The sequence below is a fragment of the Monodelphis domestica genome, chromosome 1, assembly GCF_027887165.1.
Source record: "Monodelphis domestica isolate mMonDom1 chromosome 1, mMonDom1.pri, whole genome shotgun sequence".
Classification (NCBI taxonomy): Eukaryota; Metazoa; Chordata; class Mammalia; order Didelphimorphia; family Didelphidae; genus Monodelphis; species Monodelphis domestica.
In genome coordinates, this window is record NC_077227.1 from 519,061,424 (window position 1) to 519,087,753 (window position 26,330).

A 26,330-nucleotide genomic window follows, 5' to 3' on the forward strand; every position below is an offset into this window, starting at 1 on the left:
GAGAAAAGCATGAAGTGGCCATTGTTCCTAAAGTTTCCATGCAGACGCTTAACTAATGCTTACTGATTGACCAATGAATGCCCATCTTGGGTCAAACTTTTGTGGGTCAATGAAAGACATAGTTCAGCCATGGGAAAATAAGGATGCCCTCAGGGCTAAGGTTATACTTAGGAGTTTAGATTTAGGGTTGATCAGAGACTTTATAGTCCATCAAGTCTAATCCCTTCATTTTGCCAATGAGGAAACTAAGGGCCAAAGAAATAAAGTAGTGAGCAGCATGAAGTAGGAGATCAGAGTGCTGGACCTGAAGTCCGATAGATCGAGATTTGGATCCTATCTCAGATAGGTACTGGCTGGAGGACCTTGGGCATAATCACTTTACCTCCTTAGGTCTCAGTCTTCTCACCTGCAAAATGGCAATAATAGTAGTAGTTACTTTCTGGTTGTTATAAAGAACAAGTGAGAAAACATATGTAAAACACTTTGCAAACCTTAATGTACTATTTAAATGATAGTTACGGTGATGGTGATGGGGAGGAGGAAGAGGAGGAGGAATATTAGAATGAGAAAGAGGAAGAGGAAAAGTAGGAGGATGATAAGGATGATGTTAAGTGTTTTGTGAACTTTGGAGTCCTATGTAAATTTTGGCAGCTATTATTATTATAAACTAATAATATTAATAATGTGTCTTGGCCAAGGTCATTTTCATAGGAACATGGTTAAGATCACTGTCTCTTTGGCTTTCTCAGATCCAAAATTCTATGATTTTTTGAAACAAGAAGAAAGAAAGGAAGTGGAGTTTGGTTTGAGAATTTTCTGAATTGAAAAAATAAGGAAAAAAGGTAGTTTTGAGATGGCCACAAAGGAAATTGTCCAGAGGGTGACCTGCCTTATCAGGCACCAACATCAATTTGGGTTTTGATAATTATTTATCCAGAGAAGCCACAGGATGGAATAGGGATGATGTTCCTTGGGACATTAGTGTCCTAAGCTTCATGTTTCTCTATGGGATTTTCTCCATCTAAATCTACCTGTCATGCCCCATCATGATGTGGAGGCAACCCTGGGATCTCAAAGACTAGAGCTGAGGCCAACCCCTGACAGGTCTTTCTAGGCTGGAAAGCTTTGAATATAAGTGAAGGCCTGGCAATTAACCTAGCTCAACTTGAAGAGACTCGTCACCAGAAAACTGGCCATCAGGGGATGGATAGGATTTTTTTGGCCACACCAACTCATGATGACCAAATTCTAAGACTGGAGGAGTTGTTCTCTGCTTCCACACCATCAAAACTGCAAATCTTTTCAAGTATTTAAGTGAGAAGGAATAGCTGGACTTTAACTCCCTCTTCTGGTGCTGTTTCCAGGTGCAGATCTCCCTTCAGTACCTGCATTGCAAGGATGAGAAGATGAGACGATCTTTGGGAGGTTCTCTGATTCCTTCCATCATGAAGGCTGAGCAGCCAACAGAGACCAAGTCAGTAACATTGCCAGCTCTTGCTAGCAACCCTACTCCCTTGCCTTCAGGTCAAGACATCTTCACTGTCCAGGAGGTCCCTGGAAAAAGGTAAGCTGCTCTAGGCCCTTCATTGGAATTTAAAGATTCAGAGATTGTTAGTTAGCAGGGACCAGGTTTCCCCAGTTAATGGTCTAGAGCAGGAATTCCTATAATGAGATCTCTAAATTTGTCTTTAAAAATATTTTTATAATCATATTTCAATATAGTTGATTTCCTTAGCAATTCTATTAATTTCATTTTATGCATTTAAAAACATTCTGAGAAAGGGTCCAGATATTTTGTCAAATTGTTAAAGGGTCTAGGATAGGAAAACAAAATGTTAAAAACTCCTGGGATGGAGGGTCTTTGCTTTATCACAAGTCTGGAACACTGGGGTCTTAAGCTAGATGAGCTTATCACATTCCTCCTTGATATCATTGGTGGTTTTTGTCCTTAGCAAACCTAGATCCTTTGAGTGGATCATAGAAGCAAGGACAAGTTCTATTCTCCCAAGGGAGGAGCAATATCCTGATGAGTGGGAACTGCTGACTACTCCATACTAGAGTCAGTCCAGATAGTGTGAGAATATGGGCATAAGCATAGACAAGACTCCCAGATCTTCCCTGAAGTGGGTTTTGGCTGTCTCTGCCTCCTTCTCCCCTTTCTTTTAAACTTTCAAGGTTGCCCTCTCTTCTATTACATGCTCAGATTTCCTTAGCCTAAGAACCTTGTCCCTCAGCCCTGCATCCCCCTTGAGCTGCCATCTTCCTTTTCTTTCTATTTATTTTCAGACGTCTTTAAGGAGCAGTCTACATGTGCTGCCTTCACATTCTTGGCCCTTTGCATTCTCCTATCTTCACCACTTCCCTGGACCTGCTCTCTTAAAGGTCATCAGTAGCCTTTTATTTACTTAAAAATTCAAATGGTCTTTTCTAAACCTCATTCTCCTTGACTTTTTGGCAGCACTTGACAGTGACTGGTCATCTTCTCCTTGAAACTCTTCTTAATCTTTCCTGCCATGTCTGCCTCTGTGTCCTCCTCTTTCCTTTCTATCTCTTTTACAGGCATTTTTCCTTTCCCTATTTTATGTTATTTAAAAAAAAAATAAACTTTCCATCTTAGAATCAATACTATGTAATGGTTCCAAGGCAGAAGAGTGGTAAGGGGTAGGCAATGGGGGTTAAGTGTCTTGCCCCAGGATCACACAGCTGGGAAGTGTCTGAGGTCAGATTTGAACCCAGGACCTCCCATCTCTAGGCCTGGCTCTCCATCCACTCAGCCACCCAGCTGCCTCCCTACCTTTTATCTTAATATGGGTATTTGTCTTTCTTTTTGCTCCTTCATCCATCTGAAATGTTCTTTTCTCATATTTCTGCCTGCCTAAATCCCGGCCATCCAAAGAGGGTCTGTCTTTGGACTAACAGTGACTATTGAAGCAAAGTGAATGAACTCTCTGAGGGATAGAATGATGGAAGGCAGAGTAAAGGGATGAAGATTATGTCATGGAATGTCCACTTTTGGAAATTGGAAGGAGGAAAGGGATCCAAGAAAGGAGACAGACTGAGAGGGACCTATTGGAGAAGTTAGAAACAATAACCTAGTTTGAAATCACCAGAAGGTTTGGGTTCAAATTCCACCTTTGACACTTACCCACCTTTGTGACTTTGGGCAAATTAATATTCATGGACCTCAGATTCCTCATATGTAAATGGAGAGAGCTGAATTCGAGGGCTTCTTGAATCTTTCTCATTCTAGAACTATGATCTTATAGTTCTCTGTGGCCATGTCATCTTGATCCTGATTACTGAAAAGGAGCAACAGTAGGAGTTAAGGTGGCTGCCTACTGGGACATCAGGCAGCTTATTTATGGGATATGGCAAGAGCCTAGAGTACAGGGCTATGGATTACAATAGCTGGTGAAAAGAAAAAGAGGCTCTTTGCAAAATTGGTTTTCTTCAATGCTATGCTTACACATAGGTGGAGCCAGTTGGCAGTGTAATCTCTGGATCTGTGGACAGACACTGTTACCTGTTTGAAAGGGCCCAGGCTAAGACAATGTTTGGGTGGTGAATTCCCCAGCTCCATCTCTTGATCCCACAAAAATCAGCTGTGCTCTGGTCCAACCTTGGTGCAGGGAATGCAAGGCTGGTAGGACTCATACCAGGCTGGAGACTCCCCAGAAGCCATGGCATTCTTTAATTCATGGAACTCCAAGAAGTTGGTGCAGTTCCAGAGAGATCGTTGAGGCCATGTTCACTCTAGAGAAGGCTCTTGAGGATGGGGTTATTTTGTAGCTACCACCAGCAGACATGGATTGCCAAATTGGTCCTGGAGCCAATTTAGTTGTTGTGGTCAGGATACCGTTGGAACTGGGGAGGCATGAGTTACCATCCCTCTTCCTTTGTCCCCCCCCCAATATTCCTATAACACCAAATGGAATTGTTTTGAGCCAGGAAGCTGTGGTGCAGCCCAGGAGATTTGGGGTTAACCCCAGGTGAATTGATCTTGAACCCAGCTGTGGACCCTTTGGGCAGAAGAATATATAAATATGGCAAGGACATCCTGAGACTTTAGGGAATCTCACTGCCACTGATGTTTATCTGTTTTTATTTTCCTGAACTTCTTTTACTTGGGAATATTTGAATATATTTTTAATAAGTGGATTATTTGTTTGAATAATTCATTGAACTCTGAGTAATTTACTGCACCAGAAACTGAGCTGAGACAGAGCCATTCATCTCCAAGGGAGCCCCGGCATGAGAGTGCCCTTGGTCTAGAGTAGACATTCCAGGGTTTTAGTGTCTCTGGACCTTCCGTATCTGCCTGACCTCTGGGGTCTGGAATGGAGGGCCCTGATAATCCATTTGTTAGGCACCTGGACAATCTTTGCTGTCTTTGCTTTTTCCCTATTCAAGAGGAGGAAGTTCATTTTAGATAACCTACATAACGCTTTTGTAGCGAATGAACTGTCCCGCTTTAACCCTAAACCATAGGATCAAAGACTGAGAGCTGGGGGAAATTTTAGAGGTCATCAAGTCCAAGCCCTTCAATTTACAGATGGGGAAACTAAGGCCCAGAGAACTGAGATAGCTTTCTTGGGGCCACAGAGCCAGTGAATATCAGATGTGGGATCCAAACTCAACTTTTCCTGACTCCTATTCAAATGCCTTATGCGGCACATCATGAATGTCCTCAGACTCCAACTCAGATTAACAGTACATCAAACTTCCAGCACACTAGGGGCACCGAGGGCTGATTTCTTCATGGCAGTGAAGGGAATCGACTCCATGGAGAATTTCTGTGAATATTTTGACTAGGAGAAGGTTGATTCAGGAAACATGGTTGAACTTTGAAGAAAGAACACCATGGAGGGACCCTCAACTCCATCTTGGTTCTTATGGAGTTCTCCTAGCACTGCTTTAGCTTCTGTTCCTTGCAAGACAAGTTTTGATTTGACCCAGTTTACATTATGGCCAGTGGAGCCCTGGATCCTTGGGAAATCTTTGAAATGGCCAGAGCAGAAACAAGATTACACTTTTTCTGTTCAGCTTCAGAGGGCAGAACCAGAAGCAATGGATTGAAAGTTTGCAAAGAAGTAAATTTGGACTTGATGTTAGGAACAACTTCCTAATAATATGATCTATTTTAAATTAGGATGGGCTGCCCTAGGAGACAGTGAGCTCTCTGTCCTTGGAAGCATTCAATAAAAGGTTGGCTGACCTCTTGTCCCCATGTTGTAACAGGATTCTCTTTTGGCCATGGTTAGACTATTTGACCACTGGTCCCTTCCATTGTGAGACTCAGTGATTCGGAGTTTCTTATATGAGAAAACAAAGGTGGAAAAAGAGAACAATTACTTACTGATAACAGCTTAACATTTATACATGGGCTTTATGGCTACCAAGTTCTTGACGTGTTTTCCATACGCTTAAGCCTCACAACATCCCTGGAAGGTAGACACTGAAAAATGATCCCCATTTTACAGATGAGGAAACTGAAGCTCAGAAATACTAAGTGACATACTTGCTAAAGGTCAGATGGTTGGTAAGTGGGCATCTTCTTATTTGATCTTTGCAAAAGGCTTGTAGGAAGTCTGACCATATAGCTATAATTATCCTGCCTCTGCAAATCTGGATGATGACTCAGTGGTGTTAAGTGATTTGCAAAAGGTCATAGAGGTGGTACGTGGCAGAGAGGAGACTAAGAGCTGATTCTAAGGAACAGGCTTTCTTTTAAAAGTTGCATGTGGTTAGTTCAATCAACACACATTTATTAACTACTGGGTGGCAGGGATCGTGCTAAATGCTGACTTCCATCATGTCACTACTCCTATGTTTGCTTAACTATTTTCTTACTGATCTGTACCTTCTGCTAAATTTTTTAAAACATGAATTTTATTATTTATTCCAACTAACAAGCATTTATTTTTCTCGTACTTCTTCCTCCCCTCATTAAACAATAATAAAAAGTGAAAGAAAACTCATAACAAATATGCATAGTCAAGCAAAGCAAATTTCCTCCCTGACTTCACCCAAAAGCTTAAGGTTTATTCTGAATTTTGAGTCCATCCCCTTTCTGTCAGGAGGTGTGGAGAACATCATTTACTCTAGGTCCTCTGGAACTATGCTTGGTCATTGCCTTGATCAGAGTGCTAAAATCTTCTAACTCTACCTCTAACAGAACTGCTTCCTCTAACTAGATTTTATTTCCTTGACCCCCACCCTTTGCAAACTTTTCCTGCATCTTTATTGAGGTTATCCCCACCAACCCTCAACTTGGAAGGGACATTTCTGGCTTTGTTGTTTCCTTATATAGCTTAAAAATTTTTTTCCCCTTTTCTCCGCTTTCCAATTTCTTTTAAGATTGGCACAGGAGAACAGTCCCCTGGAGAGGACCCCCAAATCTATGGGTATGTATGCCTGCCTTTGCCTATTTGCTATCCTGCTCCCTTGGCTACAATGCTTTAAGCAAGTTGGTGGGGATGGGCATTGGGGGTGGTGGTGGGAAATTACGCTTTCTAGTTAAATTCTTACCAGCAAGCAGTATCATATAATAGAAGAACAATGGCTTTGGAGTCAGGAAGCCTAGATGGGAGAAAGTTTTGCTACTGACTCATTGTGGGCAAGTCTGGGCCTCATTTTTTTCTCATTTGTCAAGATTGTGAACTGGGTGTTTCTCAGGGTCCTTATAGCTTTGACATTCCAGGGAGAGAGAAGCCCTAAGACCCCAGAACTTAATGAGCTCCTCCACTGACTAAAGGTCAGGAGAGAGAAACCAATCCTGGGAAAGAAGTCAGAGAAGAGGATTTGGGCAGGGAGAGGGGGAGGAGCAGGAGGCTTGAGCATCTTTTTTTTTATTATAATATTTTATTTGATCATTTCCAAGCACTATTCATTAAAGACAAAGATCATTTTCTTTTCCTCCCCCCCACCCCCCATAGCCGACGCGTAATTCCACTGGGTATCACATGTGTCCTTGATTCGAACTCATTGCCATGTTGTTAATATTTGCATTAGAGTGTTCGTTTAGAGTCTCTCCTCTGTCATGTCCCCTCAACTGCTGTAGTCAGGCAGTTGCTTTTCCTCGGTGTTTCTACTCCCACAGTTTGTCCTCTGCTTATGGATAGTGTTTTTTTCTCCTAGATCCCTGCAGATTGTTCAGGGACATTACACAACCACTAATGGAGAAGTCCATTACGTTCGATTATACCACAGTGTATTAGTCTCTGTGTACAATGTTCTCCTGGTTCTGCTCCTCTCACTCTGCATCACTTCCTGGAGGTTGTTCCAGTCTCCATGGAATTCCTCCACTTTATTATTCCTTTTAGCACAATAGTATTCCATCACCAACATATACCACAATTTGTTCAGCCATTCCCCAATTGATGGGCATCCCCTCATTTTCCAATTTTTGGCCACCACAAAGAGCGCTGCTATGAATATTCTTGTACAAGTCTTTTTCCTTATTATCTCTTTGGGGTACAGACCCAGCAGTGCTATGGTTGGATCAAAGGGCAGACATTCTTTTATCACCCTTTGGGCATAGTTCCAAATTGCCCTCCAGAATGGTTGGATCAGTTCACAACTCCACCAGCAATGAATTAATGTCCCTACTTTGCCACATCCCCTCCAGCATCCATTACTTTCCTTTGCTACCATGTTAGCCAATCTGCTAGGTGTGAGGTGATACCTCAGAGTTGTTTTTATGTGCATCTCTCTGATTATAAGAGATTTAGAACACTTCTTCATGTGCTTATTAATAGTTTTGATTTCTTTATCTGAGAACTGCCTATCCATGTCCCTTGCCCATTTATCAATTGGAGAATGGCTTGATTTTTTGTACAATTGATTTACTCTTTATAAATTTGAGTAATTAAACCTTTGACAGAGGTTTCTATGAAGATTTTTTCCCAATTTGTTGTTTCCCTTCTGATTTTAGTTACATTGGTTTTGTTTCTACAAAAGCTTTTTAATTTGATGTAGTCAAAATTATTTATTTTACATTTTGTGATTCTTTCTATGTCTTGCTTGGTTTTAAAATCTTTCCCTTCCCAAAGGTCTGACAGTATACTATTCTGTGTTTACCCAATTTACTTATGGTTTCCTTCTTTATGTTTAAGTCATTCACCCATTTTGAATTTATCTTGGTGTAGGGTGTGAGGTGTTGATCTATTCCTAATCTCTCCCACACTGTCTTCCAATTTTCCCAGCAGTTTTTATCAAATAGTGGATTTTTGTCCCAAAAGCTGGGATCTTTGGGTTTATCGTTTGAGCATCTTTTTTAATGGGAAGAAGAATTCAGATTTGAAAGGCTGATTTGGGTCTCCTGGAAAGGGCCAGAGAAGATGGATGAATGGATGGATAGATGGGTGCTAGACCTGATCTCATTAGCTGGGAGGGGTGGGGAAGTGAAGGAGCCAGAATCCTGCAGGGATTGGATTGCAGGAGGGGTTGGAATGCACGTAGCCAGGATGGCCCAAGTCAGAACAGGTCCAAGGAGTGTTTTGGCAGGGTTCAAATAACAGCCAGGGTGTTCCTGAGGGGAGGGGAGGAACTTAGAAAAGCAGTTATTTTGCTGATTAGGATTACTCAGGACATCTTCTTCAGGGCCTTGTTCCCCCCACCCCTACCCCAATCACATAAATATTTTTTTTTTATGTGAAAAGTCTATTATACTTTTTTTAAATTATATTTTATTTGATCATTTCCAAGCATTATTCATTAAAGACATAGATCATTTTCTTTTCCTCCCCCCCACCCCCCATAGCCGACGCGTAAGTCCACTGGGTATCACATGTTTTCTTGATTTGAACCCATTGCCATGTTGATAATATTTGCATTAGAGTGTTCATTTAGAGTCTCTCCTCTGTCATGTCCCCTCAACCGCTGTATTCAGGCAGTTGCTTTTCCTCGGTGTTTCCACTCCCATAGTTTATCCTTTGCTTATGAATAGTGTTTTTTTTCTCCTAGATCCCTGCAGATTGTTCAGGGACATTACACCGCCACTAATGGAGAAGTCCATTACGTTCGATTATACCACAGTATATTAGTCTCTGTGTACAATGTTCTCCTGGTTCTGCCCCTCTCGCTCTGCATCACTTCCTGGAGGTTGTTCCAGTCTCCATGGAATTCCTCCACTTTATTATTCCTTTTAGCACAATAGTATTCCATCACTAACATATACCACAATTTGCTTAGCCATTCCCCAATTGATGGGCATCCCCTTGTTTTCCAGTTTTGGGCCACCACAAAGAGCGCAGCTATGAATATTTTTGTACAAGTCTTTGTGTCCATTATCTCTTTGGGGTACAGACCCAGCAGTGCTATGGCTGGGTCAAAAGGTAGATATTCTTTTGTCACCCTTTGGGCATAGTTCCAAATTGCCCTCCAGAATGGTTGGATCAGTTCACAACTCCACCAGCAATGAATTAATGTCCCTACTTTGCCACATCCCCTCCAGCATCCATTACTTTCCTTTGCTACCATGTTAGCCAATCTGCTAGGTGTGAGGTGATACCTCAGAGTTGTTTTTATTTGCATCTCTCTGATTATAAGAGATGTAGAACACTTCTTCATGTGCTTATTAATAGTTTTGATTTCTTTATCTGAGAACTGCCTATCCATTTCCCTTGCCCATTTATCAATTGGAGAATGGCTTGATTTTTTGTACAACTGATTTAGCTCTTTATAAATATGAGTAATTAAACCTTTGACAGAGGTTTCTATGAAGATTTTTTCCCAATTTGTTGTTTTCCTTCTGATTTTAGTTACATTGGTTTTGTTTGTACAAAAGCTTTTTAGTTTGATGTAGTCAAAATTATTTATTTTACATTTTGTGATTCTTTCTATGTCTTGCTTGGTTTTAAAGCCTTTCCCCTCCCAAAGGTCTGACATGTATACTATTCTGTGTTTACCCAATTTACTTATGGTTTCCTTCTTTATGTTTAAGTCATTCACCCATTTTGAATTTATCTTGGTGTAGGGTGTGAGGTGTTGATCTATTCCTAGTCTCTCCCACACTGTCTTCCAATTTTCCCAGCAGTTTTTATCGAATAGTGGATTTTTGTCCCAAAAGCTGGGATCTTTGGGTTTATCGTATACTGTCTTGCTGAGGTCGTTTTCCCCCAGTCTATTCCACTGATCTTCCTTTCTGTTTCTTAGCCAGTACCAAATTGTTTTGATGACTGCTGCTTTGTAATATAGTTTAAGGTCAGGGACTGCAAGGCCCCCATCATATGTGTTTTTTTTTCATTATTTCCCTGGATATCCTTGATCTTTTGTTCTTCCAAATGAACTTTGTTATGGTTTTTTCTAAATCAGTGAAGAAGTATTTTGGTAGTTCAATGGGTATGGCACTAAATAGATAAATAAGTTTGGGTAGGATGGTCATTTTTATTATATTGGCTCGTCCTATCCATGAGCAGTTAATGTTTTTCCAATTGCTCAAGTCTAGTTTTAGTTGTGTGGAGAGTGTTTTGTAGTTGTATTCATATAGTTCATGTGTTTGTCTCGGGAGATAGATTCCTAGGTATTTTATTTTGTCTAAGGTGATTTTGAATGGGATTTCTCTTTCTAGTTCTTGCTGCTGAGCTGTGTTGGAGATATATAGAAAAGCTGATGACTTATGTGGGTTTATTTTGTATCCTGCAACTTTGCTAAAGTTGTTGATTATTTCAATTAGCTTTTTGGTTGAATCTCTAGGATTCTTTAAGTAGACCATCATGTCATCTGCAAAGAGTGATAACTTAGTCTCCTCCTTGCCTATTTTGATGCCTTCAATTTCTTTTTCTTCTCTAATTGCTACTGCTAGTGTTTCTAGTACAATGTCAAATAGTAGAGGTGATAATGGGCATCCTTGTTTCACTCCTGATCTTATTGGGAATGCATCTAGTTTATCCCCATTGCAGATGATATTAGCTGATGGTTTTAGATATATACTGTTTATTATTTTTAGGAGAGACCCTTCTATTCCTATGCTTTCTAGTGTTTTTAACAGGAATGGGTGTTGTATTTTATCAAATGCTTTTTCTGCGTCTATTGAGATAATCATGTGGTTCTTGCTAGTTTGCTTGTTGATGTGGTCAATTATGTGGATGGTTTTCCTAATGTTGAACCAGCCCTGCATCCCTGGTATAAATCCTACTTGATCATGGTGAATGATCCTTCTGATCACTTGCTGGAGTCTTTTTGCTAGTATCCTATTTAAGATTTTTGCATCTATATTCATTAGGGAGATTGGTCTATAGTTTTCTTTCTCTGTTTTTGACCTGCCTGGTTTTGGAATCAGTACCATGTTTGTGTCGTAAAAGGAGTTTGGTAGAACTCCCTCTTTGCTTATTATGTCAAATAGTTTGTATAGTATTGGGATTAACTGTTCTCTGAATGTTTGATAGAATTCACAGGTGAATCCATCAGGCCCTGGGGACTTTTTCTTAGGAAGTTCTTTGATGGCTTGTTGGATTTCAATTTCTGATATGGGATTATTTAGGAATTCTATTTCCTCTTCTGTTAGTCTAGGCAGTTTGTATTTTTGTATATATTCATCCATATCTCCTAAATTGGTATAGTTATTGCCATATAATTCACATAAATATTTTTATTCCTATGGGTCCTGTCCCTCTACCTTTGATTATTTCTTCAGAAAATGGGTCTCGTTGGGTGTTTGCTGGGTCAGAGGGTAAACACAACTCAGACAACTTTTGGGGCATAGTTCCAAATTGCTTTCCAGAATGACTGGACCAGTTCCCAGCTCCACCAATAGTGTTTCCTTCAAGCCTTCCAATGTTTGTCATTCTTTTGGAGGGGATGTTATCTTTGCCAATCTGATGTGTGGACCTTCAGTTATTTTAGTTTGCATTTCTCTAATTGTTACTGATTTAGAGCATTTTTATAGGGTTGTTGATAGCCTGGATTTCCTCCTTAGAAAACTGACCGCTCATTTTAGCCCCTGAATTAGGCTCAGCAGGTGTAGCTGTTGTCCGGAGAGGGCCCGATATTAGAGCACAAAGTTCTAGGCCTGGGGAAAACTTGTCTGACGTGCTCGGCTTCTTCAGCAGAGTGGCTCCCCACCCATTTCTGCTGAGGTCTTAACTTTTCCCAAGCTAAAGTCTAGGATTCCGGTATGGTTTACAGGGACCACTGAGTATCCTCAGTGGTTCACAGAGACAGAGCAATGTTTCATGGTTTATAAACTGTCTCCCACTCCTAGGAAGTAGAAAACTCAAATATTATCAATATTTTTAAAAATCGGATTGATTGATTGATATCTCTTCCTTTTATGTCACCTTTTTTCCACAACATTCCTTTTCCCCTCACTCACTCCTTTCCTGCTCTTTTCCTACTGGGGTAGCCATTTCTTATAACAAAGGCTAAAAAGAAAGAGGGGGGAAAAGCTGTATAACTAAAACAACCACTATGTCAGCTGTGACTGTCAGTATCTGAAGCATTCCAGTCTGTTTTCCTTCACCTCTGCTAAGAGAAAGCAGATTTAGGTCACTATAATTGCATTTATAATTCAGTGTTCAGGTTTTGTTATTGTTATTTCTGTTCTCATTGCTGTCATTTTAGCCCAAATATTGTTATCACCATTTTACAGATGAAAAAATTGAGGCACAGAGTGTTAAACAATGATAATAATAGCTTTCTGTTTTCTAGAGCACTTTAGGGTTTGCAGAATTCTTAAATCTGTGATCTTATTTGGGCCTCCCAAATTATTATTCCCATTTTATAGATGAGGCAGCTAGGTGGTTCAGTGGATAGAGCTCTCTAAAAAAATTGAGTTCAAATTCAACCTTAGACACTGATTAACTGTGTGATCCTGGATGAATCACTTAAACTGTGCCCCACTTTCCTCAGCTGTAAAATGGGAGTAATAATAGCACCTACCTTGAAAGGTTGTGAGACAATATTTATAAAATAACTTAGCACGGTGCGTGGCACATAGTAGGAGCTGTAGAAATGCTTATTGCTCAGTGAGGAAGCTGAGGCTGGGAGAGGTTAAGCACCTGCTCAGAATCACACAACATAGCTAATTTGTGCTGCAGAAGGCATTCAATGCCCTTTCACTTTCTTTGCTGCCTCTTACAAAGGGAGAGAGACAAGAAAAGAAGCATGGGAAAGTTTGGGGCACTGGTTTTACATCTAAATCTCTTGAAAACTAGGACAATGCCAGTCCTTGAAAATTACCTTTCTGCATTCCCCAGAATGAATTTCTTCATGTAAATGGAAAACACTGATAACAAAGTCTCTGAAGTCCAGTGGAGTTAAGCTAGTAGTATTGGCTGAGCAGCCCCTGGGTGCTAATCTCTGTTCTGACATTAATCTGTTCAGTCACTTCTTTTGAGGCTTTACTTACTTTATCTATAGATTGATAAATCCAATAGATCCAATGCAGCTGAGGAAGTCTCCAGGTGTAACGATTTTTCATGCCACTGGACCCAGGCTTCCAACGCCGAGAGAGTGGGACTGTCTCTGTGCATCGACTTTTCCACTTAAATCTCCTTCACGCACAAGTGTTTTTGTGCACACTCATCTATATCACAGATGAAAGCGCACAAAGACAATTGTCACTACTACTACTACTATAGATTGAAAGGGATCAGCTTGATAATCTTTATGATTCTGTACATTTCTAACATTCTATTTTGTGTAGCTGAAGTACTTGCTATAGATATTCCATGTACTTTCCCCTACACCTTTGCTTGGAAGCTTCTTGAGATATATGTCTATTATATGCCTTCTTCCTCCCTCTCTCCCTCCTTTCCTTCCTTCCTTCCTTCCTTCTTCCTTCCTTCCTTCCTTCCTTCCTTCCTTCCTTCCTTCCTTCCTTCCTTCCTTCCTTCCTTCCTTCCTTCCTTTCTTCCTTCCTTCCTTCCTTCATTCCCTCCTTCCCTCCTTCCTTCCCTCCCTCCCTCCCTCCCTCCCTCCCTCCCTCCTTCCTTCCTTCCTTCCTTCCTTCCTTCCTTCCTTCCTTCCTTCCTTCCTTCCTTCCTTCCTTCCTTCCTTCCTTCCTTCCTTCCTTCCTTCCTTCCTTCCTTCCTTCCTTCCTTCCTTCCTTCTTTCCTCCTACCTTTTCTCTCTCCCTTTTACTTAAACTTTACTTACTTACACTAATATGTAGATTAAGAAATGCCTTGATCAGTTGCTCCTTAGATGGCTTATTTTGTGTCTGTCTTTAGTGTCTTAAAGACTAAGTTTAATTTGTTTGACAGAAGGAACAAACTTTGAGGGCTCTCGGATTAATAGCAGTATTAGTCCATGATCTAGAGAGTTGGGGCAAGAATGCTAGATGTCTTAATACCTTCAAGAATGTGCTTAATTCTTTAGAAGCCAGGTCTGTGGTCCCTCCTGTCAGAGCCAGGCCAGCTGGTGGCACAAAGTCGGCTGTCCATTCCTCACAGACTGCATCTCCATTGACAACCCTCTCATTCAGCCCTGCCAATAAAGATGAACAGAAAAGGACTCAGCAATTGCTGAAAGGAGTGGGCCAGCCAGAAAGCAGCCCCAGGGTACGTGCAAGGATCTTGGAGATGATGTCTATCACAGTGGATGACAAGCTGGCTCAGCTGCTCTCAGTCCTGGTCTAGGCATTATAAAGGGGAGGACAGTGGATCTGTGCAGATCTGCAGTTGTTCCATTGCACCTCAGTTGCTTGAACCTTACTGGAGGAAGGTACCGGTTGTCACCTGGAAACTAAATTATTGTCTGGGAGTGGGAAGTAAGAGAAGGGAAAAGGGATGAAAAGGAAAGAGGAGAAACAAGTATAGAAGAGACATACAAATCAGTTATGGGAGAAGTCAGATGGAAGGGACTACACAGGTCAAATAGGAGAAAGAATGGCAGATCACAGCAGATAAATTTAAATAAAATACAACCAGGTAATTTGAGTCAACAGCCCAGATATCAAAGATACCACTTCTTGCTGCAGCCATAATAACTGACAATTATAAAATGCTATAAAATTGGCCAAGTACTTTAAGGACAATCTCATGTGATGTTCCTTGCAGCAATCCTATGTCACGGATGTAATTATTGATCCCATTTTATAGATGAAGAAATTGGGCCTGAGAGAGGTAAAGTTACTTGTCTAGTTCATATAGCTAATAAAGGCCAGAAGGGAGATTTGAACCCTTATCTTTCTGACCTCAAGTCCAGCTGCCTCCCCAACTTGCCTGGGGTTAGCTGGCTAAGCGGCTAATAGAATGATGTTCTGAACTGAATAATAAATCCATGATTCCACCCCAAACTGCAATCTAACCTTGAGGTACATTGCTCCCCTTTCCTAGACTTCGCTTTCCCTTCATTTCTCTGGTCTGGATGAAACAGTAAAGGGTGGGAAGTTATTTTTTCCTGATTAGGTTGACCCTTTCCTTTAATGCTACAAACCGAAATGAATGAGTAAGAGGTACACTTTGGAATTGGGTATAATCTAAGCCCTTTTTAGCTTGCTCTATTAGACTTCCTGGATACCCCTGAGATAAGCTCAGAATCCATATTCAAGTGGTTCCCAGAGAACCTCAGATTGGCTATTGGTGGAAAACAAAGAAACAAAAATCTCCATTGTGGTTTTTTATTAGATGGCAAGAGAGAAGAAACAGAAAAAATATGTCCTGGGGAGGGCCTGGTATTATATGGTACTTTTTTTTTGGTTAACCAGTGTCATTTTAGGGGCGAAAGGGGTTCCAATAGAGAGCCGTACAAGATTGTTGAGGTACAATCAAGTTTGCATTGTATATGTACAGATCCAAGTGACCATTGCCAAGTCAGCCCAGGAGAAGATGCGTCTGAAGCAAATGAAAGAAATGGAGTTATTCCGACAGGGCAGGGAGTGGGAGGAGAGGCAACGAGAGAAAGACTCTCTGTCCCAGAGTCTGAGCTCCAGAAGCATGATAAAGGAAGGTAAAGGAGTACTTGGGTGGGCGGGTCCCCTGGAGGCTTGGCACAGAGAGTGGAGGACCTTTAGAATGGAGACATCTAGAAGTGAGATGGTCATCCTGCAAGCACCAGGCAGAGGGGGTGTTCCTTTGGGGAGATCAGGCTATTGAGTCATCCCTGAGAAAATGCTAGTATATATTCTGTCTGGCTCAGGCTCCATCTCTAAGGCACTGGGCAATGTGCTAATAGGCCAGTCATGGTCATCTGGCATAGGTTGCCCTAATCAGTGCTATTTGAGCTCCCATTTTTTTTCTGTTATTCGCAGGGCTCATTCCCCTTCATAGTGGTGGATCCCTGTCTGCTTCTGCCAAGTTGGGAAGCCCGTGCAGAACCAGCCTCAGCATCATCTTGAAGAAACGAGCTAACCGTTCGTCGCTTCCCAGTATCCCTGTCACCAGCCGGGGACCTCGATTTACCCGCCATGCCTCAGGTGAGGCTCAGTCTGGATTTTGCAGGAGCACGGGCCCTGCAGGCCCTCCATTAGGGCACCTCCTTGGTTTTCCCACCATTCTGCTGGGACCCTTTGATTCATGGCAAAGATGTTCTTGGCTTTTTTACTCCTCCTTGCCAATGGTTAACTAATGGAGTGAAGTATAGGAATTGGACAGTGAAGGAGTTAGCAACCATGGCGAACTGGGAAAGGAGGGTGGCTATGTGTGCCTATAGTAGTTGGGGATGGAAGGTGTTATCCAAAATAGGGCTGAATTAATGGGTGATTGACTATATTGGGAGAAAGAAGGGAAGGAACGTTTCCTAATATTTTTTACTGTATCCCAAAAGGTCACAGATATTTGTGGCCTGAAAAATGTTGGGAAATATTGGTTAATGGGGCAGTTGAAAGCATTAGAAGTCATGTCTTGGGAAGGATTTTGGTTTCTTCCTAGAATAAATACCAACTTGCTCTCTGAATTGAAATGGACATTCTTTAATATAATGAATGATAGCATGGTGGAACTAAAAGGAGGAGTAGAAATCAACTAGTTCAACCCTTTCCTTTGACAATATGAAGAACACTGAGATTGGAGACTTTTGGAATAGTGAAGCCGAGAAATTCCATAGACGTGACATGCCTGGATTTTAGCAAATTATCTGGCGTGATCTCCCACAACATCTTTATGGACAGGGAGAGAGAAATGTAACCTAGAAGATAGTGTAATTAGGGAGATTGGAAAGTTTCTTGGGGAGAGATCCTCTACCATTTTTGTCTTTCTGTCACTAGCACCTGGTTTGGTGCTTGACACATAAAGGGAATGCTTGTTGATTGGATGACTGATGACAAGAGCCCCAGAATGCTTATTAATAACAGATATATCAGTGGCCTATCCTTCTGTCCTGGTTTGCTCAATTAAAAATTACTTGGATGAAGATATTAAAATCATAGGCACACTTATCATACGCAAAGAGGACAAAGCGAGAAGGATAGCTAATGTGAGTGACATAAACAGCATCCAGAAGAATCCTGACAGTTTGGAATGATTGTCCAAATCTGACAAGAGAAAATTAATAGAGAAAAATGCAAAGCTAATTCATTAATTCACTCACTCATTCATTCAGGTACATTAATTAATGGTCTCTGGCCTCAAGAATCATAGGATTATACATGTAATGCCTGAAGGGACCTCAGAGACCATCTAGACCAAGGCTTTTTAATAGATAAAGAAACAGAGACCCTTAGACATCAGTCAATAAATAATGGTCAAGTACCTACTATGTGCCCAGTACTCTGCTAAACACTGAGATTAAGGAGCTCACAATTTTGCTTTTTCTTTTTTCCTTCCTTTTTTTTTTACCATCACCATAAAAACATCTAAACAAGCAAATGCATAAAAATTATATGCTACACCACAAATTCCACATTGTTTACAATTTGTTTAAAAATATGTAAATTATATATGTGTGGTAATAGAAACATCCTCTGTTTTTGAGTTCCTTTGGATTTGTTGTACTTGGAGACTTTTTTCTCTTGATTTGTGGCTGTTGTTTTTTAAATGTAATCATAGTATGTGTTATTCTAATTCTCTTTTCATCTCTTCATACATTTCCCTTATTTTCTTTATATTTTGAATATTTGTCATTTCTAATAACATAATACAATCCATTACTTTCAAATATTGTGGTCTAATCAATCATTTCTCCCAATCATTGCATTTCTGTTATTTCTAGTTTTTTTTTGTCATTATAAACAAAGCTTCCATAAATATTTTCATACATACACAGCTTTTTACCCTCTTAATAATGCCCTTAGGGCCTAAAAGGAGATCACAATTTAATGGGAGAGACAGCAAAATAAACAAATATGTACAAACAAAATCTATGCAAATAGAAAATAATTAAGAGAGGGAAGGCACTAGAAGTAAGAGGGATTGGGGGAAAGGCTTCCTGTAGAAGATGGAATTTTTGTTGGGACTTAACAGAAACCAGGGAAGGCAGTAAACAGAGATGAGGAGGGAGAGCATTCTAGGCACTGGGGAGAGTTAGAGAAAATACACAGATTTAAGAGATGGAGTGTCTTGTTTGAAGAACTAGGAGACCAGTGCCACTGGATCAAAGAGTACATATTAGGGATTAAGGTCTAAGAAGACTGGAAAGGTAGAAGAGGGCTAAGTTATGAAGAGCTTTGAATGCCAAATAGGAGATTTTGTATTTGATTCTGGAGGTAATAAGGAACCGCTGAGTTTTTTTGGTAAAAGGGAGAAGTAGTTGGACTTGTGCTTTAGGAAAGTCACTTTGGTGACCAAATGGAGGATGGATTAGAGTGGGGAGAGACTTGAGGCAGGTGGACTACAGTGGACTATTGCAGTGATCAAGGCTGGAAGTGATGAGGCCCTGCACCAGAATGTTGACAATTCATCAGATATAAAGGGGCATATTCAAGACATATTGCAAAGGTGAAACAGATAAGCCTTGGAAACAGATTATATATAATATATATGTGTGTGTGTGTGTGTGTGTGTGTGTGTGTGTGTGTGTATTAGATATAAATTGCAAAAGATTCTGAGGAATTAAGAATGACCACTAAGTCATTGACCTGAGGGATTGGGAAGTTGGTGTTGCCTTCTATGGTAATAGGGAAGTTGGGAGAAAGGGAGGGTTTAAAGAGATTCTGGTGGGGCATATTGATTTTAAGATGTCTTTTGGATATCCAATTCAAGACATCTGGAAGGCAATTGGAGATGCAAAACTGGATGTCCACAGAGAAGTTAGGGTAGGATAGGTAATTGTGAGAATCATCATCATAGGGATGGCAATTAAATGCACAGGAGTGATGAGATCACCAAATGAGATTGTATAGAGGGAGAAAAAAGAGGGCCCAGGATGAGAATCTGTGGAATACTTGTGGATGAAGGTGTAAATCTGGATGAGAATCCAGCAAAGAAGTCTGAGGAGTGGTCAGATAGGTAAGAGAACTAGGAAAGAATGGAGTTTCAAAAATCTAGAGAGAAGAGAATATCAAGAAAGAGAAGATGATAAAAATGTCAAAGGCTACAGGTAGGTTAAGAAGAACAAGGATTTGATTTAGCAACTAAGAGATTATTAGTAATTTTAGAGAGAGCAGTTTTGTTGGAATGATAAGGTTGGAAGCCAGATTATAAAAGGTTAGGAAGAGAATGAGAAAATAGAAAACAGAGATATTGAATGTAGAAAACCTTTTCAAGGAGTTTAGCCACAAAAGGCAGAGGAAACAGGATAATAGTTAGCAGGGATTGAAGGGTCAAGTGAGGATATTTTTTTTCAGGTTGGGATGACATAGCCATATTTGTAGATAGTAGGGGAATGATCTAGGGAGGTATTGAAAATAATTAAGAGAATAGGAATGACAAAGAGGGCAATCTGTTAAAGGAGTCAGGATGGAGTGGTAGCTCTTGAGCAGATAGAGGGGATTAGCTTTGGAAAGGAGTAAGACTCCATCATGTGAGATAGAGATGAAGGATGAGATAATCAGAAGGCATATATGAGTGACATGAAATGAGGAAGAGGAAATAAAAAGGGGCTCCTAGTAAATGGCCTTAATTTTTTTCTGTAAAATATGAGGGAAGGTTCTCCACTGAGAAGATGGGGGAGAGAGAGCCAGTAAAGGTTTGAGGAGGGATGAAAAGGTTTGGAAGAACCTTTGTGGAGAGGGTAATAGTGAATTGATGAGGGAGTTATATTAGGATTGCCTAGAAGTAGTGAGGGCCTGGTTGAGGTTGTGACATAAATTTGTAGTGGACCCAGTGAGAACAGTTGCATTATTTTCTTTGCCTTTTTTCAGTGGCACTTCTGTAGGGATGAAAACTGTGAATGGCAGGAGTGATCCAAGGCTGAGGCTCAGAAGGGTGTAATTGGCAAAATGATAAGGAGTCTAGGGAGTCAACAGAGGAGAAGAGTTTGGAGTTGAATTGGTTGACCAAGGAGTCAATATGGGAAAAAGAAGAGAGAGAAGTTAATGTAGGGCAGATGGTCTGGAAGACAACTGAGAGGTCAAAGGGTTAGAAGTTACAATGCAGATAAAGACTAGGGTTTGCTAAGAAAAGGCAGAAGGAAAGATGAAAAGTGAAGGGTATGTTCAGAGAAAGATTTCAGAATCCTTGAACATAGAGGTGGGATATTTTTGAGTGATTTCAAGATCGAGGGTATGACCATCTTTGTGTGAGTCTGACATGGAGGATAGATCATGGGAAGGGAGTAGGTTGAGGAACTGAGTGACTGGAGTATTTGAAGGAGAGTAAGTAAGCATGTTGAAGTCCACTAACATGAAGACAGGTGTTGGAGAGAAAGAAAAATTGTTAGTCAGAAGTTGAACTCATTGAGGAAGGAAGGGGGTCAGAAGACTCAATAAATGCCAGCATTTTGATTGGGTGATTGATATGAATAGCATGCACCTCAAAGGAAGAGCAGTTACTGAGTGATGAAGGAAGGGATAGCACCTGGAAATGACAATGGAGGGGAAAGAGTATCCCAAATTGCCCATCTTGACCGGTGAGGCAAGGTTTCACTAATAACTAGTAAGTAGATGGAAGAAAAGAAAAGAAAAAGAGATTTAGGATGAAGAAAGTTTATTGACTATGGAACAGGCATTCCAGAGGGCACAATGAAAGGGGTGGGTGGTGTTTGGTTTGGATGGGAATAAAGAATAGGTTGGTGGAATTTGGATGATGACCTACCAGAGTTCAGGATCACTGAAATGTATAGAGCCCCGTTGGCAAAGATGTGGCATGTGCAGAGCCAGAACTTGGGGAGCTGCTCCTTCCCCCTCTTCCCAGAACCCGAGGACATTTTTTGCATGTCCCATCCCTCTGTCCAGTCATCCAAAGCAAGCCCTTTCTCCCTCAGCTCTCTTCAGTAATGTGGGAGCTCACAGACAGCTTGAATTTGCCCTCTGGGCTTTCTAACTTGTTAAAGGTTCACCAAGGCTGGTAGAGTGTGACCAGATATGAGAATGTTCATCACTGGGTGGAAAATGCTATTCCTTTCCCCAAAAGAATCATAGGATCATACAAATAGAGTTGGAAGGGACCTCAGAGACTATCTAGGCCAACCCCCTCTTTTTAGATGAGGAAACTAAGGACTTGGATTTTTCTGGCTTTAAGATGGGCATTTTACTCAATATCACACTGTCTCTCAGGAGAGGAGCTTCCATTCTGTTAGGAAGAAACAACACATTCATTGAAAATTAACTATAAAATCTGTACAAAATATTATCTGGGAGTATTAGCAGCTGAGAACATGAAGAGACTTCTTGTCCGAGTTTTGAAAGAAGTGAAGGATTATGGAAGGTACAGGTGAGAAGGGAGTACATTCTAGGAATGGAGTGACAGTGTGCCCATTTGAACAGAGACAAGAAAGAATGGCTCATACGAGAAATAGCAAGCAGACCAGTTTGGTTAGAAATTAAGAGAGCACTGTATATTATCCAAGGAGATTAGAAAGATAGATTAGAGCCATGTTACAAAGGGCTTTAAAAGTCAGAGGAGTTTGCATTTTATGCAGAAGCAAGAGGGAGCCATTGGAGTTCCTTGAGCATGGGTCAGATTTACTTCTGCCTTAGGAATATCTGTTTAAAAACTACCATTATTTTTGATTCTTTCTTTTTCCTCATCTCTCTCTCTCTCTCTCTCTCTCTCTCTCTCTCTCTCTCTCTCTCTCTCTCTCTCTCTATATATATATATATATATATATATCTTGCATTGGTCCCCTCCACTTTAATTCCATTGGCCCCAGTTGGCTCTACGCCCTTAACACCATCTACCTGAACTGATGCAATATATATTTTTACAATTTTCTTACATTCCTTCTCTCTCCTCATCAGTCCATTCTTTCTATGCTGGCCAGGCTAATTTTCTGTATGCATCTGGTCAAGTCATACTCCTTTCCCTCAAATATTCACAGTGGATCCTTTGCTTGACATTCAAGGCCTTGACACCAACTTTTCTTCCCAACTTTCTCTCTTTTTATTCCGTTATGCACTCCATGCTTCAGCCAAACTGCCCTTCCTCTGTTCCCTGAACATATTCTAGGCTTTTCTCCTTCTAGACCTTTCTTCATATTATTCCTATTACCTGAGAATGTATTGCTTCTAGCTCTTATCCCTTCAAATTCCTGCCCATTGTTCAAAGCCTAGCAGGAATGCCAGCTCCTCTCTGCAACCTCTGATTCCTTTGGTTAGTGGTGACCTCCCCTTTCAGAGGTCACATTTTGGAAGATGCATTGGGGAGGAGGAGTGTGGACCTTTGCTGCTGGTGGCTGGTGGCAGCAGTAGTTATTAATGCTTCCTTCTACTCACTCCATGCTACTGACCCTGTGGGTTATATGATTGAATGAATATCAAAGGGAAGCTAATTAATAGCAACTTAAAAAAATCTTACCAGCCATTCTTATCTCACTCATGCCTCTCAAGTGAATAATGAATGTAGCTAATATATTGTTTACCACTTAAGGAACACTCAAATCTTGTGGGAGCTTTTAGATCTTGTGAGGCCTTCTGCTTATGTTTTTTTAAATCAGTTTGTCCCCATGTGGGTACTGGTATTTCTGGATCTTTATAATGATGGAGAAGGTTCTGAGAAGTGTCATGGTTAGAGCCGGGTTCACTAGGCCTGGGAACCAGTCTGGGCCAACTTTAGCTTTAGTCAGGTGTCCTCGAGCCAACCACCTCACCTTTCTGAACTTCACATTTCTTAGCTATAAAAGGGAAAGACTGGAGTCAACGACCTCTAAGATGCTTTGATAGACTTGGATTTTGTGAATTATAATCCCACATGACAACAGGGTTAAGGAGGATTTAGTACACTTACTTGATTTAAAAGGATTCACAGACACTATCTAATTAATCTTTGTGTTATCCAGTGAAGTCCAGATGGCCTGGGGTGATCCCTGTCTTATCTAGTTGAGAAACTGAAGTTCAACTGCAACCCATGTCATTCACAGAGTAGACTAATCCAAAAATTCAGTCTCTAAAGGGATTCTGATTTCATTGGTGAGAAAATAGAATATGAACTGATGACTCTTCATCCAGAAACCTCTGTTTTCCCAACACCCAACCACAAATAATGAAGAGTTGACTGTAAATACATAGAATGACTTGGTCTGTCATATGACCACAGGGAGCCTATCACAAGCCAGCATTTCTATATGTAATAATGGACATTCCCCTTAAGTTAGGGATCCAAAGGATGGAGGGTGTCCATTCAGATAAAGAGCTGACTTCCCTCCCTCTGTCCAACAGGAGTCCTGCACAGTACTCAAAGCTTTGCCCCCACCCACCACCGAAGCCCCTCTTAACTCCATGTTAGGTACGGCAACTTGTTGTGTGTCTTTGGGAAAATACTGTGGGTGATGTCTGGGGAACTGTGAGCTCTATGAGAAGAAACTATTGGAAGTGAAGACTCTTAGTTCTATTATCGTCTTGCCCAGTGGTGTTAAACTCAAATGGAAACAGACCTCAGCCAGCTGCATATTGACTTAGAAAACACAAAGTAACATTACTTATGATTTTTTGGGTATTTTTATTTATTTGATTAAACATTTCCCCAATACATTTTAATATGGTTCAACTCACACTTGCTTGCAAGTAACCTCCTGCTGGTCTTGCCCTCCAAACTGGTCTCTGTATAACTCTTGCCTATTGCTTTTCTCTTCATTCTGTTCCTTCCTCTATCCTTCCTTCCTTCCTTCCTTCCTTCCTTCCTTCCTTCCTTCCTTCCTTCCTTCCTTCCTTCCTTCCTTCCTTCCTTCCTTCCTTCCTTCCTTCCTTCCTTCCTTTCTTCCTTTCTCTTCCTTCCTTCCTTCCTTCCTTCCTTCCTTCCTTCCTTCCTTCCTTCCTTCCTTCCTTCCTTCCTTCCTTCCTTCCTTCCTTCCTTCCTTCCTTCCTTCCTTCCTTCCTTCCTTCCTTATTCCCTCCCTTTTTTTTCCAGCCAACTCCTTGCCAGCAGTGTTCACAGGGGGTACTCCAGAATGGGAAGAAGAAGAAAAGGTAGAGAGTGCTGCCAAAGATCTGAGGCCCCTCTCAAACCCAGAAGTAGTCCTGATAAATGCACTACAATGGATTGAGAGCAATGATTGGTGAGGACCAACCCTGCCTTTCTTCCCTCTTTAACCTCTTAGGTATCTCTACCCCTGGGTGGCCTATATAATGATTGCCAAATTTATCCAACATTCAGGAATGACCCCTTTACCATATCTTGGTGATTGGTTGCAATGTAGGGCATTGCAGTGCTTTGCTCATGAATGAAGGGCTGGGAAAAAGAACCTAGGCTTACCCAGAAACTTGACCCCATTTCCAGGCCTGGACTAATAAAGCAGGGTTCTGGTAGGGTCTCCACAGTCTCCACGCAGTTCTGCATGGTCTAGTTGAATTCTATATTAAAGCTTTCTTCTATAAGGGGACAAGAATAACATTTGTATATTAGATTTTGAGGTCAGGTATGTCAGGTATATTGTATTCCAGGGATGTAGTTTAGGCAAAATAGCAGTAAAAAGCCAGTTGTTTCATAATGAGTTTTTGCTCTAGAAAACATTTACCTAATTTTTACATCATAGTATTTGATACAGAAAAGAAAACTCAATTTTGAGGCCATGCCTATCGTAATTTGGGGAAGTGCATGTTATCTATGTGCCCAGGTTTTGGGAGGTGTGATATGGGCTGCCCTGGAGGTGAGGTAGCACTTGGGGCACCATCTAGGTAGCTCTTCTCAGGCCTTCAGGGGTCCTCTGGGGTCTATCTATAATAGTTAACGATTTTCTCATCTGCCTTTGTGACTTGAATCTTTGGGACTCACTTCTTAGGCAAATGAAAGAGAAAGGGCTGGTGACCATCAGACGCCTGGCGACCTGTCACTCTGATATCCTTGCAGAAAGACTGCACGATGTTTGCTTGGCAGTGATGAGGGAGGTGAGGAAGCTTTTGGGCATTGCAATTGCAGTATTTTTCATCATCTATTCCTCTCTCTCCCAATCCCCTACCCCCACTCACTGTATATGTCCAATATATATAAAATATCTGCTATGGTCTAAGATGTTTGTTTAAGCTGATTCCTTATGCAGACTTTCTTATGTTGATATCCTCCTTTTCCCCCTGATCCATCAGGGGAAAATCCACCCATCCCATCCACACAGCTATCAGTTCAAGTTTATGCTCAATGACCATGTATAGTGCTTAAGAGAGTGTTAAATTAAGTTTGTTGTTGAATAACTTCATACATGAATTAAACCGAAAGCTTCCTAGGCAATTTCCTTTTTCTTAACATATCACATGACCTTGGATGAGGCTCCTTTTTTATTCCTGACTTTCTCTTTCCCTTAAAGGTTATCAATCTCCGTTCCAAGGTGTCCCGCTTGGCCATCAGCACCTTGGGAGACCTCTTTCGTACCATGAAGAAGAATATGGACCCAGAAGCTGAGGAAGTCGCCCGATGTTTGCTCCAGAAAATGGGAGATACCAACGAATTCATTCAAAAAGCTGCTGAGTACTCTCTGGGGGCAATGGTAGAAAATGTGACTCTTTCCAAATCCTTGGCAGCTCTCACAACAGGAGGTGTACAGTATGTATCTGGCTGTCCTTTGGGGATGAAAGAGGGGAAAAGCTTAAGGAGACCTAGAGAGCTCAGGAGACAAGAAGAATGAAACCCAGGGCTGGGAAGAAAGAGATGACATGGAGAACAGGAGGAAAATGTGTTGAGGACAGAGGAATTAGAGAGGATTAAATGGGATGGGATGGGAATAGAAAAGGAGGAATATTTTGGAAGAGAGAAAGCAGAAAAGGGAAGGAGATGTGGAGAAGGATAATAAGGGGGAACCATCATCATATAGGATTTGGGCTTACATGTTGAGGTTCCCTGTGAGGGCAGCCAGTTCTCTTTGGTGGGGAGGCTTGCCTGTTCTCTCCCACAGTTAGCCTGGGTGACAGGGATACTGAGAGGTTAAAA

At 41.1% G+C, this 26,330-nt stretch overlaps 1 protein-coding gene and 1 long non-coding RNA gene across 3 annotated transcripts in view; one reads left to right on the top strand and one right to left on the bottom strand.

Moving 5' to 3' along the window:
* The window catches only part of TOGARAM2 (TOG array regulator of axonemal microtubules 2), a 99,913-nt gene that overhangs the window by 26,886 nt on the left and 46,697 nt on the right, over positions 1-26,330 (top strand). For both annotated transcript variants that reach the window (XM_056813215.1, XM_056813216.1), the window contains exons 7-14: positions 1,365-1,564; positions 6,358-6,404; positions 14,320-14,501; positions 15,735-15,891; positions 16,193-16,357; positions 24,321-24,468; positions 25,192-25,297; positions 25,711-25,946. In XM_056813215.1, the coding sequence (XP_056669193.1) occupies positions 1,365-1,564; positions 6,358-6,404; positions 14,320-14,501; positions 15,735-15,891; positions 16,193-16,357; positions 24,321-24,468; positions 25,192-25,297; positions 25,711-25,946 (1,241 nt within the window). The remainder of the gene's footprint in view (positions 1-1,364; positions 1,565-6,357; positions 6,405-14,319; positions 14,502-15,734; positions 15,892-16,192; positions 16,358-24,320; positions 24,469-25,191; positions 25,298-25,710; positions 25,947-26,330) is intronic.
* On the bottom strand, positions 3,119-23,461 carry LOC130456501 (uncharacterized). The gene is made up of 4 exons (XR_008915476.1): positions 23,202-23,461; positions 14,294-14,427; positions 13,349-13,525; positions 3,119-3,299 (listed from the first exon to the last, which is right to left on the bottom strand). It is a non-coding gene; the product is annotated as an uncharacterized LOC130456501 (long non-coding RNA).